We start from the raw sequence: 17411 nt of genomic DNA on the forward strand, positions 1-17411 counted from the left end.
TCAAATATATATGCTATGCTCTCTGATGGCCAAGTATGTGCACTAGAGTTTATTCGATAGCAAATGATAAAAATAGCAAACTGAGAATAAATTTATAGGGGCCTTGAAAGATGGCCTAATTAATTATTCATCACAAGCAGCGCTCAAACCTTAAAGCAGCATGAACATCAGATTATACCGTCTCACCAAGATGAGAGTACTCGACAGTGTTTCTTAAAACGAATTGTCCTATCAAAGCCCTGGAAGGAATCAGGGCTAGCAATTCCAAACAAAAGCTGGTAGGTAATTAAGCATGATCTGCAGATTACTGGGAGAAATCTGAAGTTACCAAATTCATACAAATCATTCATCATCACACAACACATATTATGGACAATTTTGCCAAGCACATGAGGTCTATGAAGAGTACAATAAGATAAAGAATATTATTATCACAATACTTCTCTTTCTATAATAATGCAGGCGATAAATTATGGCTTGACGGAGTTCTTTTTCCAAGCCCTGTAGCCTTTCTTCTCCAGCATCTTCTCCACCTCTTCGAACTGCAATCCCTTAGTCTCCGGCACAAAGAAGAATATGAGAACAAAAGCCAAAGCCGACAACCCACAGAATAAGAGGAATGTAGGGGCCGCGCCGAGAGCCTCAGTTAAGCTCAAGAAGGTTTGGGCGACGATAAGATTAGACACCCAGTTGGCGACCGCAGCCAAGCCGCCGCAGAGGCCCCTGAATCGGAGAGGGTAGATCTCAGAGTTGACGATCCACGGCACGGTGCCCATGCCGGGGGAGTAGGAGATGATGTACGCTCCAAGAGCGATCAGAGCCAACCAGCCGAAGTTGCTTGGGCAGCCTTTGGTGTACCATTCACGATGGCCGGCATGGCATGCATCCTTTACTGCATCAGCGGATGCCAAACAAGCACCTGGTAGAAGCTGTGAATCCGAAGAAAAGAAACACAAATTTTATCACTGCTTGTAGTTATCAATGAGCTACACGCGCACGCGCATTCATTCGTTGAACAGTTTCAGTTGCGAGGGAATCGTACTGTGATGTAGGATCTGAGTGATACATCCAGGCAAACTTACTTTTTGGAAGAGAGTTCGTAATTTACTAGAAATTTCTCATAACAACTAGGAATCAAGTAATATGCCCATGTAACATATTTGAATTCTTTGTTATTGATGTGCCCTATGATGGACTTTCTTTCTTTTTCCACTTTTTGGTTGGATTGCAAACTTCGTCTTCTTCTTTAACCACAAAATTGAAAAAACATTACTGCATTACTTTGTTATTTTACTTCAAAAACAAACCGTAACTACACTGTAAGTTTTGTTTTTTTTTTTTTTTTTAAAAAAAAAAAAAAAAAAAAAGTCCATATCTATCCATAGACTCCTATAACTAGAAAGTCTCGAGGAAGTACAAAACACAAATCTTAGACAATTTCAAAAACTAGGTTCGCTTGTTATCCAAAATATCATAGTAAGATTGTAGACTTTTGCTATATATAGTTCTAGGTTTATTACTACAGTAACAACAGATTGCGGCAGACAAAATTCAAACTACAAACTATGCAACAGCAGAAAGCCAACTAATTAAACAAAACAACATACCTTATTCCCACCATGAGCACAAAACCCGCAGTCGGAGGCTGCTTTCAAGCAGTCTGTGCACTTCCATCTGATCCCAGAAGCCGGCGTGTAATCAGAACATGTATAATTTCCAAATAATCGGGTTTCCACATTGCTTACTGCTGGAGAATGACTAGCTGCCCCAAAGAACACACCACCCAACAATGCGAGGCATGTAACGATCCCCACCAAGCTAAGCAGCATAAGCCTCCTCCTACCTGCTCTATCCACAAAATAAATGCTAACAATAGAACCAACGGCGTTCAATCCAGAGGTTATGAGAGAGAGGGCCAATGCAGTGCTATTCGAAGCGAAACCGGCCAATTGCACGATGGTAGGGCTGTAATACATGACAGTGTTAATGCCCACAAACTGTTGTGCGACCTGGCAAAGGACGCCCGCCATGAGACCCCGTCGAACAACTGTGCTGCTAAATGCCTGCTTTAACTTGTTAAATAAGCCGTCTCCGCCGACGGATCCTTCCTCGGCAATTTCAGCTTCAACGGATTGACGTAAGGCCTCAATTTCAGTATCGACTTCGCTGGGAGGGTATATCTTCCTCAAGATGTTTACAGCATCCTCTTTCCTGTCCTGTTTAATAGAAAAAGAAATGCAAAAAAGAAAGGATCAGAAAGAGAAAGGAGTGTTCTTTAAGGTATGGTCCGCCAATATTGTACCGATGCCAAACCGCAGGTTCTAAAATCAATCTTGCTGTGGCAGCTGAGCCATTTCCATTTGCGTGTTCCCAGCCAGTGAGTAACAGGTGGACTTAATTACCAAACTTTTTGATCCGTGGGGCTTGTGTGCTCTTTAATAAAAGCACATGAATAGCGCTTACTCCTAACTTTTTTAACCATTGGGAGTAGGTGGAAGAGCATTAGATCTAAGCGATAGAAAGTTGAAGGCGTGCACTATTCATGTACTTTCGAAAGCACAGAGAGAGGCTAGACTCCTTTTTGATTATAGATACCACAATAGGAAGATTGTGAATTATACGGACTAGTTGGTGCTGGACCATGGATTTAGCAACTAAGGAAAATAATTAATCCATAATTAACAGGGTTTGCAGTAACAAGGATCTCCATGTGGGAGGTTGGAGAATCAAACATGATAGTTAAACAAAGACAACGAAGACGGGTAGGGTAGATAGACAATTTGCAGCATACAGAGTGCATTATATGTGGCGATTATAATATGTTGTTATTACCTTTCTATATAGCCACCTTGGTGATTCAGGAAGCATCAACATCAATATAAACTGGACAAAAGCAGGAATTCCAGCAACGCCAAGCATCCAGCGCCATGTCCCGGGTGCCTAATAGGATATGTTCAAGCATCATTGCAGATTCTATAACAAACGAGTATTATTAGGAAAATAAACTAGAGGTACCTGACTATGCAAACTTTCAAGAAACTCTTTTTAACTTGTCATCTTTCCATAGAAATCCCCTATCTGTGAGCTTTGCTATCTCAAAATTCCGCAATGAGTATTCTTTTGGAGGATCACAAGAAAGATAGCACAATTCTTTTTAACTCTTATAGCACAATTCTTTTTTACAATTTTACCCTTCTAGACTTCTAATGCAAGGGGAGGGTGCTGTCCTAGATTGTCAGTCAATGTTGATCAGAGTGCTAAAACTATATGAAAGGGCTATGTATATGAAGGTTGCAACTATCAAAATAAGAGTGAAAAAAGAGAAATTAAATTTGTCATGAGTGAAACACTCGTATATTCCACTGGAAGATGCTCAGAATGGACATGTAGTAGGGAATAGAAAACCTAAAACTAGCTAATCTTAAATGAAAATATAAGAAGTATGGAATTCTCTGAAACTGTCGACAAATTCAGACATATGCATGTAATGGATGCATATCATGATTAGCATCATTATTGCGGTGAAAGAGAAAGTATCCCAGAAAATAAATAATTGCAATAGGATAATACTTACTAATACAATAAGCTGTTTAATTATGAAATGAAAAAAGAGAATGAAGAGTCGAAGCACCTTGGTGAAAGCGAGGTTAATAAGGTACGACAAAAACTGCCCTCCTGTGATCAGCAACCCGTTAGTGCTAACAAGAGCTCCGCGAATTCTCGCAGGGGAAGCTTCAGAAATGTAGAGCGGAGAAGTCATAGAAGCCATCCCAACTCCAAGCCCAACAAAGATTCTTCCAAGAATTATGATCCCGGGAATTGGCGCGACAGCCATAACTATAGCGCCTATAAAGAACAGAAGGTCGGCGATTAAAATAGAGGGTTTCCTTCCAAATCTATCGTTCATCCAGCCGCCTAAGCCGGCTCCTATAATAGCCCCAGCTACGGCCATGCTCACGATGGTTTCCTGTAATGAAATGTTTAACCAGTTATATGCTCGAGATTCGTGAAACAAACAGACCTCAATCACCTAAACTATGGCGCATTTTGAAATCAGTAACCTTTTAAAATTGACTTCACTACTAATTCTATCATTTACTTTTGATTTCAAGAAAGTGCATTGAATTCTGTCAACGCTTGAGGGTTTTGGTCAGGAAAATATTATAAAGCAATACACCAAGTAACAGAATATTCGGTCGAAAAGAAACTGAAAAAATTCAAGTTTTCACGGCAGGGTGGTTTAACCATATATGCAGTAATGTCAGGTATAAAATCTTCCGTAAAAAGGATAAAAAGGAAAGGTTGTGTAGTAAAATCAAAACTTCTAGCAGTTCGGGTACTCAGTTTCGAAACATGCACTTAATTCAGTTATGGTCTGCTTGATGTCATATTTGATATTTATAGCATGAAGATCAAATTGAAAATTTCTTCCATGACAAGCACCTGTAGCACAGTACTCTTTTCAACTTGCTTGAAATCATCTTGAATGTATAAAAGTGCTCCCGATATGACGCCTACAACAAAAAGGAATAGATTGTTGTCAATCACTTGATATAAATTATTCGACATAGTTGTCGAAAAAGATTACTCGGCAGGGAATGTGCATACTAAGATCACAGTGATACTGAAGTCTAAATGGATGGATCTTGAACATAGAATTGCAGATGAAAAAAAACAATAACCACATTCCAAATTACTATAGCTTTTTATAATGCCTATCAATTTCACTACGCCTTAGTGAAGGACATGTCAAGATTATATAAAGTAAACAAAACATAGAAAGTTCCTCTTTTCTTATTCTAAAGTTTGCAACATTGCTACCATGAATCAAATGGTTCAAAATTAACTAAATAATTAATCATATATAACAAATGAAGACGGAACCTTTGAAAACTAGTCAAATGATCTTTTGGTAATTTGAATTCAACCATGGAGATTTTCACAAGCGAAAAACAATATGAACTTATACAAGTACAGAAGGCAGCCTGAGTCGCGGTACCTTCTACAAGTGTAAAACATTTTCGAAGTGAATAAAATATTTCGGATTTTTTGGTAGTTGTTTTCATTGGAAACAAATATGAGTGGTCAAAATTGATGCTTCATAAGTCCAAAATTAGAAGACTGGACACTGAAATTTGCTTCTCCAACTCAACAAACATCGCTATCTTAAGAAATGTAATAGTTTATACAAATAGAAGACACTAAAACAACTAATCATGACAAGGACCAATGACATCTCAAGAAATACCAAGGGTTATAGCTTAACAGTGGCTTAGGAAATACTTTTCAACACCATTCACTCAGCTTAAAATAAAGGGATCACGAAACATATGAACAAAAACGTCCGCCGAGTAACGTTTTTCTCTAATAATAATTCTTATGCTTGCCACTAGTGTTTCAACTTCTTGTGAGAATTATTTGTCTGTTTTATCATGCAACAGGAGCAACGAGCTATACCGGTATCATAACCGAAAAGAAGGCCGCCAATGCCAGCAGAGAATGCGAGGCGAAGAATGTACGGTTGCTTCCATGTCAAATGCAGGCAGTCCCGAAACTCAGTCTGGTCGGCTTTGTGGACGCCCCCTTCCATTGAATGCGACGCAATATTTAATGCACCAAAAGATAAATATTTCCCAATACCACTATGCAAGCTTGGTAGAGGTTTGCCTTTAGTGGTAAAAATAGGGAAAGGAAAACCATAATAATGTTAAAGCACGGCATCGATGGCAAAATATAAATTGGAAAGAGAGATTGATGCATAAAGCAACACTTTCAAGCGACAAAGCTGCATGGATCACAAGTAAATAACATTAATGCAACTTCTAAGATTAATGTGAATAATGGTCTGTTTCGATAGCCAAGAACATTAGTAGCATCTCATAGATGGGTGAGTGATGGCAATCACAAGAGCACAGCTGATGCATGTGAAAAGGTTTCTTTCCTGTGGCTTTTGATTTTGTTAGCATGGAAATTAACTACAGTAAGAGAAGTTAATTTTTGGGAACTCACTGCTGTAAAAAAGATCTGTACGCCTGAACGTACCAAGTAATAATTCTACCGAGTATCAATCGCGAAAGATAATTAAGAACCAGATGGTTTAATCAAATCAAAAGCCACAAGAAATGAAGGATGAACTTCAGAACAATCTGAGAGCAGACACGTACCAAGTTCAGAAACTTCCACTACAGTAAAAGATAAGAAGCACCAAATGGTAATGGTCTACTAGGATGGAAAAGAAAAGGTAAGAAAATTGAAGGTGGCAAAAATCTTTTTTTTCTCCTAGTCCGTAAAAGAGAATCAAAAGTATATCGCACAACTTTTAATTATACATAAAGAGTGAATAAACTTGGTGCTGAAACAAAAAAAAAAAAAAAAGAAGAGAGCCAATTACTCTCATTAACTACAAAGATACGTTAATTGACTAATTCCATTATATGAAACAAATTTTACAATCGGACAATTGAGCCGTCACAATTATCTATGAGTAGCAATGGAAACAAAAACAAGGAATAAAGTGGCCAGTATCCATCACTCTATCTTCAGACCCAAAAGAGCTAGGAAATCCCTACATTCCCACAATCGCAAATGAAAAGAAAAAGAAAAAAAAAAAAAAAAAAAAAAAAGAAAAGAAACGGGGCAAAAAAGGAAAAATAGCAAAACTCAGATCACAAAAAAATGTTGTAAATTGTTCAATCATACTAAGATTCTTGCATAAAGAGATGATCGAACTTTCCCCCTCAAAATAACAACCAACCACATCCTAGAATATAAATCGTACACAACACATTAACATAAGGAGGCCCACAGATCATACATCCTACCAACACAATGGTGGTTGGTACCCGAGACCCAAGTTCGAATCCTAGTTGATTCACATTTCCAGCTAAATTTATTTCTAAATGAAATAAACGAAGCGGGTTGCGTGCTACCTATCTCTTAAGAAAAAAAAAAAACAACAACAACAACAAAAGATTCATATTTTGTGATCACAGAGGGCGGGCGCCCATTAATCATAATCCTACCTATAAACTAAAACACCCAAAAAAAAAAAAAAAAAAGGTGGGGGTGTTTAATAAAGAGAAACCCACAAAAAAACCCAGATCACAAATTAAATCTTACCAATGTGCTTTCTCTTTCCCTCATTCAAATCACACGAAGACCTTCGCCTCCAGCTCCTTTTGGGTTCAGAGCACGAGGCCTTCAAATTACAGCCCCGAAGCTACCAAAGTATATATATAGGAACGATATCAGTAATAACAATAATAATAATAATAATTAATAATTAATAATTAATAATAGTGATTAATGGTTAATGGTCAATAAAGAGGGAGATAGAGATAGGCGGATTAGGATGTGGGGATAGACTGGATTTTACCTTCTTGGTGAAGTCCAAAATAGGCAAAAACCAAATGCTTGAAATTGCACAAAAAGACCTAAATGTTATAATTGGAAGTACACCCAAATTAGCTATTGTTCTAACAATAAATAAATAATATATATAAATATATTAATAAATAAATATATATATATATATATATGTAAATCGATTTATTAATAAATAAATATATTTATAAATAAATAAGTAATAATGCAAGAGCATATGCGGCACACTCTGCGTAAAAAAAAAAAATTAACAATAATTTTTTTAAAAAACAATTATTTAAACTATAAAAAAAAATATATTTTTTTGTAAATTTTAATATAATTTGGTTGCGTATGATAATTTATTAATGAATTTTAATTAAATATAATAATCATTCAATTTGACAAAAGAAAGAAAAAAAAACAGTAGAAAGAATAACAAAAATTAAAATTGTTTCTTAAAAATTATCAAAAAATATAAAAAGTATAGTAGAGATAATCTCATCGTTGTATCTCAAGGATTAATTATAGGATTCACAAATATAATTATTAGCTTTTGATTACCAAATAGAGAGAATGTAACTATAACAATTGTATCTGCACAGAACCAAATAAACTGAGCATACTTACAAGTACTGCTGCATATATTTATAATTATATCTAACCAAAGGGCCTATGTAAGTAAATAAGCATAATACCTATGCCTATTTTATTTGATTTTAAATAATTGGAGACGTTGTAACTGTAGTTTTTCTATTAATTTGGCAGTGTGATGTCTTTGTTTCTTGTTTTTAAAGATAAATAAAAATCAAGTGATCCCATTCTTTATCAACTTTTGCAATTAGAAAACACAACACTATATATATTTTCGTGTACAAGGAAAAAGCCCCTTAAATTTGATAAAATCACTGATAAGGAAATGTTGGTTACGGAAATACGGAGAGGGGACAAGGAACGCATTAATGTATGTTGATTGAATGGAAAGGGCGCGGCGCCTTCTGTTTCGGGAACGGATCCTAATTTTGGAAACGATGAGGATTCGGCTGCAGGGCGCCCGGGGGCCACAAAAGTATTAAAAAGAAGAAGAAGAAGAAGAAGAAGAAGAAGAAGAAGAAGAAGAAGAAGAAGAAGAAGAAGAAGAAGAAGAAGAAGAAGAAGAAGAAGAAAGAATTAGAATTTACAGCGTGGATTTGCTTGCATTGTGATTGTGGAGTCGATAATTATGTTGCGCTTTCCAGATAATGTTGAGAAATTCATCCCTTTATTTATTTTATTTTTTTTTATTTATTTATGGAGTAATTATTTATATATATTTGATAAATTTTTGACTTTTTTATTTACCATGCACTTTTATAAGACTAACATTAAAAATACTTTTTTAGCATTTTAAGTTATTTCAAATATACCCAAAATTAAATTTTGTTAGTAAACGATTAGCAACAGCCGTTATTTCTGTAAAATTAATATTTTGTCCTTTTGAATATACTCTTCTATGGTTATCGACCTTTCTTATTTGCCTTTAAGTTAGGAGCAAAATAAGTATATTTTGATTTTTGCTCTTTTCAAATATACCCTTCTGTTATCATCAACTTTTCTTATTTGTCTTTAAGTTAGGAGCAAAAGAAATGTTTTAATTTTTTTTTTGGGAAAACTTCAAAAACCCTCCCTGTGGTTTCGTGCATTCTCACTTTGCTACCCTATGGTTTAAAACGTATCATTTTGCCCCCCTGTGGTTTCGTTTTTATCTTTTTGTTATCAATTTTATTATTATTATTTTTTAAAATCAGTGACAAAGTTAAAATTAAAGGATACTAAAGTGACTATTCGATAAATATAGATGGTTATCTGAAGTTTTTTGTATATAATTTAACGAAATATTAACGAAAAAGCTTCCGAAAAGATAAAAATGAAACCACAGGGGGGTAAATTGATACGTTTTAAACCACAGGGTAGCAAAGTGAGAATGCACGAAACCACAGGGGGGGTTTTTGAAGTTTTTCCTTTTTTTTTTAACTCCGATAGAACTTTAACAAAGGTTTAATTCGAGATAGCTTAACGGGTACTAACAGCGAAGGCATTTTTGAATAACAGAGAAATATACGCGGAGTATATTTGAAACAAAAAAAAAAAAAGGGTATATTAGATATTTTATAAGTTTTCAGGAACATATTAGATATAATTCCTTTATCTTTTACGGAGATGGAGTGGTCTCCTTGTCATTACGAAGGGAGAAAAAATTGTGAATTGAATAAAATTTATTCATGTATGTAGTTTAGCATATTTTTATTTTATCATTCGATAGTTTCAAAAACTTTATTACGAAAATAAAATGAGTTAATTTGAAGCGGAATCATATAAACTAGTTCAGGGCCCGCGCTTCATAGCGGATCGATAGTATTTCAGTCAATCAACATATATAATTATTTAAGTTTTAAAATTTAAAAATATAATAAGAAATAAAAAAAATTCATATAGCCTTCCATACATTATAAATCTAATCTTTTTTTATTAATATTTTTAACTTTCAGTATTTGTAGAGTTAAAGCATTTTAATAACTTCACGTAAAAATTCAATCAAACTTATTAGTTTTAGTAGCTATTATATAAATAAATTTTTAATTAAAAAGTTAAAATTGGAGGATTTATTCTAAATTACAAATATATGATGTTATTCTTATCTAGTTTACGTTGATTGAAGAAAGAAGAAATTATTATATGTACCTGGTGTATATTAACCGACCATACACCACAACTTATATTAAAGGACTAATTTCTAATATTGAAACTTTTAAAAAATATTTAAATTACAAAATTTAATAATTTAAATATGTTTATTGAATTAAATTTTAAAATCTCTATTAAATGTTTTAAGTATGTGGTGTATGTTTTTATATACATCTGGTATAGAGAATGCTTAATAAAGTGTATTCATAATTCCAAGAAAAAGAGGAGAAATCTTTACTTGCACCTAATGTATACTAATATTTTATACACCACAAAAGCATATTACATGATTGATAGAATATCCGATAATTAGTATTAAGAATTTTTGTGATGTGATGGAACTGCCAAATTATATATTTTACGAATTTTAAAATATTAACAATAAAAAGAGGCTTGATGCATGTGATATTTTAATAGACCGGATGCATGCAATATTGTTGAAGTAGAGGAGAGAGAGGAAGGAGTACACATGTTGCTCCGAGGGCTTCTAATGTGACCAAACTATCAAATTAATATATCTATAGATAATTATTAAAATTTTAAGATAAAACAATTGTAACTAAATAAAAAAAATTATAAAATAGTGTTATGTACATTATAAAAAATAACTTTTGTATTAATATTTTTTTAATTTTGAATAGTTACATTATTTTAACAATTTTATTTAAAAATTAATCAAATTTAATAGTTTTGAAAACTATTCTATAATTAACTTTTTTAACTAATAAGTTAAAATTGGGGAACTTATTTCAAATTGCCGAAAATTTGAAGATGTCTTTACCTTATTAAAATTGATTGCAAAAAAAATTTTCTTACATGCACATGATACATAGTAATATTCTATACACCACAACTTATATTAGATTATAAATATTTTGATATCAAAACTTAATTAAACATATATAACTTACGAAGTTAATAATTTAAATTCTATTTAATGAATTAGATTTTAAAATAAAAAGTAACGAAAAAAAAAGTCGAAGAATAAAAAAAATTACAAATAAAAAAATTTAAGATGAAACAACAGTTATTACAGTAAAAATTTAAGAATTATTTTCTTTTAAAAAAATTATAAGAAAAATTATATTTATACCAGCGGTAAGAGTTGAGAATTAAAATATCATATCTCTCATAATTTAAGTCAGAAATTGCAAATAATTAATATTTAAGTTCTAAAATATTGTGTTCCATTTTGAGTATTCTAGAAAATTTTAAATGTAAAGTTAATTGCTTATAAAATTATAAATATAGTATTAAAGTTTAATACTAAAACCAAATGGATCATTTTGAATCGATTATTTTACTTTTCAAAATTTTTTAATTTATTTGATTTGAGTCGGTCAACGATATTTTGACTTTAAATTTTGAATACGTCATTTTATTTTAGACATTCAATTAATATATTTCATACAATTCTCATAATTTTAAATTTATTAAAGCAAGTTATTAAATTAAACTCTATCAATCTCTTTTTTATTTTTTATTGTACAACTTATTTTTAAGTGATAAATATTATAAAATTAAAGTTTATATTTAATATATGTAATTTTAGTTATATAAAAAGTTATGTGTAAAAAATTATAGATTATATAATTTAAATTTTAGGAGAGAATAAGAGGAAAGAGTTAAAAAAAGAAATGCCCCACTGCAGAGAGAGAGAGAGAGAGAGAGAGTGTGTGGAGAATTAGAAGAAAAAAAAAATCCCACTGGCACCCACGCCCTCCCTCCCGCACCCGCCCGCGCTGCCACGTAGATCCCTCTGAGAACTCAATTTTTAATATATCTATAAATTCGTCTTTGTTTTAGCAGGATACGGAAATTATATTTTAATTAAACCATAAAAATCCAAATCTTGTGCTATTTCATAGAGAAACAAGAAATAATTTTCTATTACACTTCTAGTCATGTATAGGCTCTATCAATAACATTAATAAAAGTTTAATTAGGGAGTAAATGCTACAATTTTGAAATAGAAGCTTCTAATTTAACAAAATTTTCAAAATAATTATTTAAGTAAGTTTTCAAAATTTTGAATTAACAATATAAATATTTTTTTAATTTCAAACTAAGTTTGCTTGGCTAGCAAAGTTCGACTAGGGACTTGGGCTACATAGAAATTTTTCTAATTCCCTAACACTCTCCCCCACCTATCGTGCAGACGTCCTAATCATGTGCATATCCTTGCTCGCAGTCCGTCGTGCCTTCACGCCCACGCGGCCCCGAGCCTTGCTACCATAGTCCGCCTATGCTTCCACACCAACTCTTAGTGCCATGCCTCTCTGAGCACGAAGACTAGCTTGCTTGCTGTGTGGAGAAGTTTATTATTAAGCCAGATGTCACACCTTGAGGCCCTATTTGTAGACCTTCTTAAGAAAAAGCTGTCGGCCATTTGAAAATTAGAGTTTGCGAAAAATATCTTTTTTTTAAAAATCCTGCCTTGTCCATGGAGTGCATAGATCTGTCAGAAATACAAAGATTTCTCTGTTCACGCGGATAGAATCTCTCCTATATTTGCATGGCGTATAAGCCTTTACAATGCCATACAACTCACAATCTAGACTCACACCAACTAGCACACATATAAACATATGCATATGCACATACAGCTAATCAATCCTTATGAATATGATGCATGTCTTGTAGCTATAGTGTCCTCATCAAAGATTATGCAAATGCATAGTACAACATTCATTGAAATACATCTATTCTTTAAAAGTATTTCTCACTTGGAAACTTTTCTTTGAAATCCTAAGGATGCGATAAAACTAAAATCCAAATTGAAAGCCAGTTTGAAAATCGTTTCCTACACGAAAACCTTGTCTTTGAAAATCAACTACCACGAGGGGTAGAAAACCTTTTTACCACAAAAACTGTGAAATCAAAATCACACCATGAAACTATGAAACCTAAAAACTAGTGCCATCTTTCGAAGGAAAAGTCCAATACTTTATACACCCATAAAGCCATATATCTAAAATCAGTCAATCAACTCACTAATTGAACCACCACAAGCATCTATCTAATTAACTAGCAGCAAGAAAGGAAAATAATAACTGTAGTAGCAATACGAGATAGGGGACCGCTAGTGGAAGCTAACTACATTGTATTCTCATGTCGTGCCTAACCTACCTTCTCAACCTTGCCACCTGTAGAAAATCGTGGGACGAGAAACCAGCTTGAGATTTCTCATTGGATACGATAGAGCCACGCAGACAGGTCATAATCACCGAAAATAATATAAGAGGGATATGGAGATAAATATACTAAACTAAAAGAAAACCTACAGTAGCAAGAGATATGAATGTGGACAACAAACAATCAGCATGCTGCTAATATAAAGAACCTAGCACTACATGCTTCAATAGACGAATAGTTCAACCTATACCCAATCCAGAACCAGCCACATATGATCAGCTGAAAACAAAATCTACAATAGCTAAATGTATATATAGAGAGAATATATGACCGGAAGCCGCTACTGTAAAAGAAAAACTATCCAACTAATATGCACCAAGGATGAAAAGTCCAAGTCAGAACCCAATTAATAACCTGCCTTATTGGTCTGTTGACCTCAAGCACTATCTACCACCATAATGCACTAGACCTGATCCACGCATCATGAAGGATGACCTATATAGACAAGTACACCTCGTGCACTAGACCTGATCCACGCATCATGAAGGACGACCTATCCAGACAAGTATGCCTTGCATTGGTGGCCAAACCGAGATCATGAAGGACGACCTATCCAGACAAGTATACCTCGCATTGGTGGCCAAACCAACTCGGTGCTTGTGAATACTCCTAAGCATAGTGGCAAATCAATGAGATGATCAACCAAACCTCTGCGTAAACCTAGTTAGCCTCCGCGCATAGGCTTCGATAATCGTGGCATAAAGTAGAATGCCTTGACGTATGAACGCCGAAATCTGTGATCAAGATGATCGAATCCTACCAATATACCAATGCTATGTCACCTAGACCTAAAGGTTCCTAGATAGTCAAGATAAGCCTACTCTACATATCAAGTAAAAATTTACCACTATGCAAGATAGTAAAAAGTAGATGCCAAAAATGAAATAGAGATGCCGACATATAGAGCCAAAAGGGAATGAATGCCATAGAGTAATTTATTCATGAAATGAAAGAAATTTGAAAATCGAGTAAGCACTGCCTAACCAACTACAAGCTCGAAGCACCAGTCTCTATCATAATCGTGACCTGGGTCGTCAACTCCTGCCAGTGCCTCTCGCTACCGCTCGGACCTATATAAAGTCCAACCCAACCTGTAATTAGCTAAAACCCACTAATTACTAATACCCATGTAACGACCCAGCCCACTAGCAATAATAACTCATTGGGCCCAACCACCGGCCCAAAATGCTTAAGCCCAGTTATTATTACTAGTGTCTAAGTCTCTTATATACCCAATCACATCCCCATTCCTATCCGATGTGGGATTATTGGGGTGTGACAGACTCCCCCCGTTAAGGCTTTGACATCCTGGTCAGTCCAATCACACACACAGCCCAAGATCACCAGGCGATGTGAGACTCGTCTCACTAGCCTTGTCATCCAGACCCTGACATAGTCGGTCACCTTATCATACAGACTCCGGCATAGCCTATCACCTTGTCTTTCAGACCCTGACTCAGCCGAGACTCGCCACACATTTTCGGCTGGCGATTGACTCTGATACCAAATGTAACGAGCCAGCCCACTAGCAATAATAACTCGTTTGGCCCTACCACCGGCCCAAAATGCTTAACTCCAGTTATTATTACTAGTGTCTAAGTCTCTTATATACCCAATCACATCTCCATTTCTATTCGATGTGGGATTATTGGGGTGTGACAACCCATGACTCAAGTCATGAACCCAAACTGACGTATGATCGGATTTTTAGAATCTTGATTAAACGGTCACTAAAAACTCACCTTGATTGTCGTGCCGGCTTAGCCGGAACACCACCCAAGCCTAAGGGTGTTCTAAGCCATTATTGTTAGATGTATGCCCTAGAAGCCAACCAGGCCGACACATATATTCTTTTTAGGATATAAATTTATATTTGACTTTAAAATATTATGAATAAATTTGAGTTCTTATTTTCATTCATGTTGTGTATGTGTCCATGAATCGTCCAAAGAATTAATATAAGGATTGAGATTTTGGCAGTATAGCTAAACTCTATGTTGATGATGTTTTTGTGTGTAATTTAATTACATAAGCACTCGTCAAGTTTTAGGAGAAAACGAGTTAGAATAGAGAAGTTACGCGATCAATACTAATCACTTAAAGTGAATAGTAACTCCGGTTTTTCGGAGAGGCTGATCAGTGGAGATGGCTTCTGGTGCGTATCGGACTCCGTTCGTAGCAATCAATAGCTCGTTTTGAACAGTTCAACTATTCTGGAACCATTGGCGCTGACGGATTTTAGATCTGATACATGGTTTTCGAGAAAAAAGAAGTTTATTGTATTTACACATACATTTAGGTGTGGGTTTTAGAAGTTGGTGAGGGAATGGCTTTTGTCGCAAGTCGACGACCATTTCTAACGAAACAAAATCGTTAGTTCGATGTCTCGGCAGTGCTGAGCGCGCTAGAATGATCCGTGTAGAAATCTGATGGATAGATCGACGGATATCGTGTGATTATCGAGGGGAGGTCTAAATGGCATTTTTGTATCTCGCGCGAAAACCCCTATATTTTATGTACCGAATCGTGCGAGATCGGACGTGGAGGTGCGTACGTGCAAAACACACAGGCCGGCAGGGACCCAGCTGAAAATAATCAGCTTTGAGGGACTGTTTTGCAATTTGTGCAAATGGTATATATTGTGCATTAGGGTTTCTTGACACAAAACCCTAGATCTAGCCACCTTCTCCCCCAGCTAACCCTAGCCGAGCTAAGCTGATTCTTGCCCTAGTCGTGCACACACCCCGGCCGCCGGCGAGCTTCCCCGGCCGTCGGAATTGCTTGGTCGACCTCTCCTCCACCATCTCCTCCACCTACCCACCACCTTCTTTGGTCTTTGAGCTCGGGAGGTCACCATCCAGGTCGGGCCTCCACCCTCTGGCCGAGACCTACCTCCGGCATCATCCCCGCCGATCCCTGCCGTCCCCGTGCGCCGTCGGCGCTGCCCGTACAAGCTGCGGCCAACCTGCTTTCAGCTTGGTCGAGCTCGGCCTAGTTCGAAGCCCGAAAGCTCCTGTTGGCTGGATCTGGCCACGCCACATTCCATTGGCCGCCGGAACGTGCGCAGGCACCGCCGTCCCCGCGGGCCCCCGGCCGCCGCCCAACTCACTGCAACCGCCCAGACTTAGTTCCGGCCGAGCCTGGACACGCAAGGCCTCCGCGCGCCGCCGCCACCCATCGACGAGCGCGCCACCCTTCTTGGACTTCCGGCGACCCTCTAGTGACCAGCCGCCACCCGGCCGCAGCTGCACTGCTGAGCCCGAGCCAAGCCAGCGAGGGCTCAGGATGCTCCGGCACTGCGACCGCCGCCTGCCACCACCGGCTGGAGTGAGCGCCGGCCTCCCCTGGTCGACCGCACCCGGTCGACGTCGGCGACCTCGTTGCCGGAACCCCTGCCGGCTGGACTGGAGCCATGCTCCCCACCACCTCGTGCTGCTAGGGCATCGTTGCCTGCCGTCGGGGCCACCTCCCGTCGCCGGCCAACGCGCGCCCTTACCTCTCTACGTCCCTCGCGTCCGCCTGCCGCCGGCTCTCCCACCGTCAGGCCGCCACCGGCCAACCCTAGCTCTCCCCTGGCCGATAAGCAAAATTATTATTGTTTTGTGCACTGTTTGTGGTTGTTTCCACTGTTCCGGTGACTCGAGGCTATTCCGATGCCTCTGGAGGTGAGCACGGTGATCGTCGGTCAGTGCTGATCACAGTGCTCACCTCATTTGGAGTCAACGAGCGTCGGATGTGATAATTAGAAGCGTTTTAGTTTCAACGCGTAGTTTTCGATGAACTTCGCATCGCTCGTGCGCTTGCCACAGTGGCCGGTCGTGCTCCGAAGTGTGAGCACGGCCTACGGCACATCGAGACCTGTCAACGGTGGTCTCGGCCTAGCTAGAATACCCTCGGTTTGCGCGGTCGGGCCGTAAAACCCTGAAAATCACATGAAATAATGTGATTTTATGTAGTCGCAGGGGGTTTCTATGCAATTGTATGCTTTGTGGCTGCTGTTGGCAGCGTGTGCGAGCAGTGGGTGACCTCTAGACTGATTGTCCAAGGCCCTAGGCCCTTGTGGAGATTGAAAATTGATTTCCGGTGCGTTCGTCGGCAAAATCCGCCGATGGAACGTGTTTTCGGTTCGA

At 37.1% G+C, this 17411-nt stretch overlaps 1 protein-coding gene across 1 annotated transcript; it reads right to left on the minus strand.

Annotated features, from left to right (window-relative positions):
• LOC109707314 (probable inositol transporter 2) lies at positions 315 to 7232 on the minus strand. Its single transcript, XM_020228484.1, has 7 exons — positions 7120 to 7232; positions 5458 to 5667; positions 4444 to 4514; positions 3632 to 3967; positions 2833 to 2940; positions 1608 to 2216; positions 315 to 929 (listed from the first exon to the last, which is right to left on the minus strand). The coding sequence occupies exons 2-7, from the start codon at positions 5588 to 5590 to the stop codon at positions 471 to 473; spliced, it is 1716 nt and encodes a 571-aa protein (XP_020084073.1). The 5' UTR covers positions 5591 to 5667; positions 7120 to 7232; the 3' UTR covers positions 315 to 470.

The sequence above is a fragment of the Ananas comosus genome, linkage group 3 (assembly GCF_001540865.1).
Source record: "Ananas comosus cultivar F153 linkage group 3, ASM154086v1, whole genome shotgun sequence".
NCBI classification, from domain to species: Eukaryota; Viridiplantae; Streptophyta; class Magnoliopsida; order Poales; family Bromeliaceae; genus Ananas; species Ananas comosus.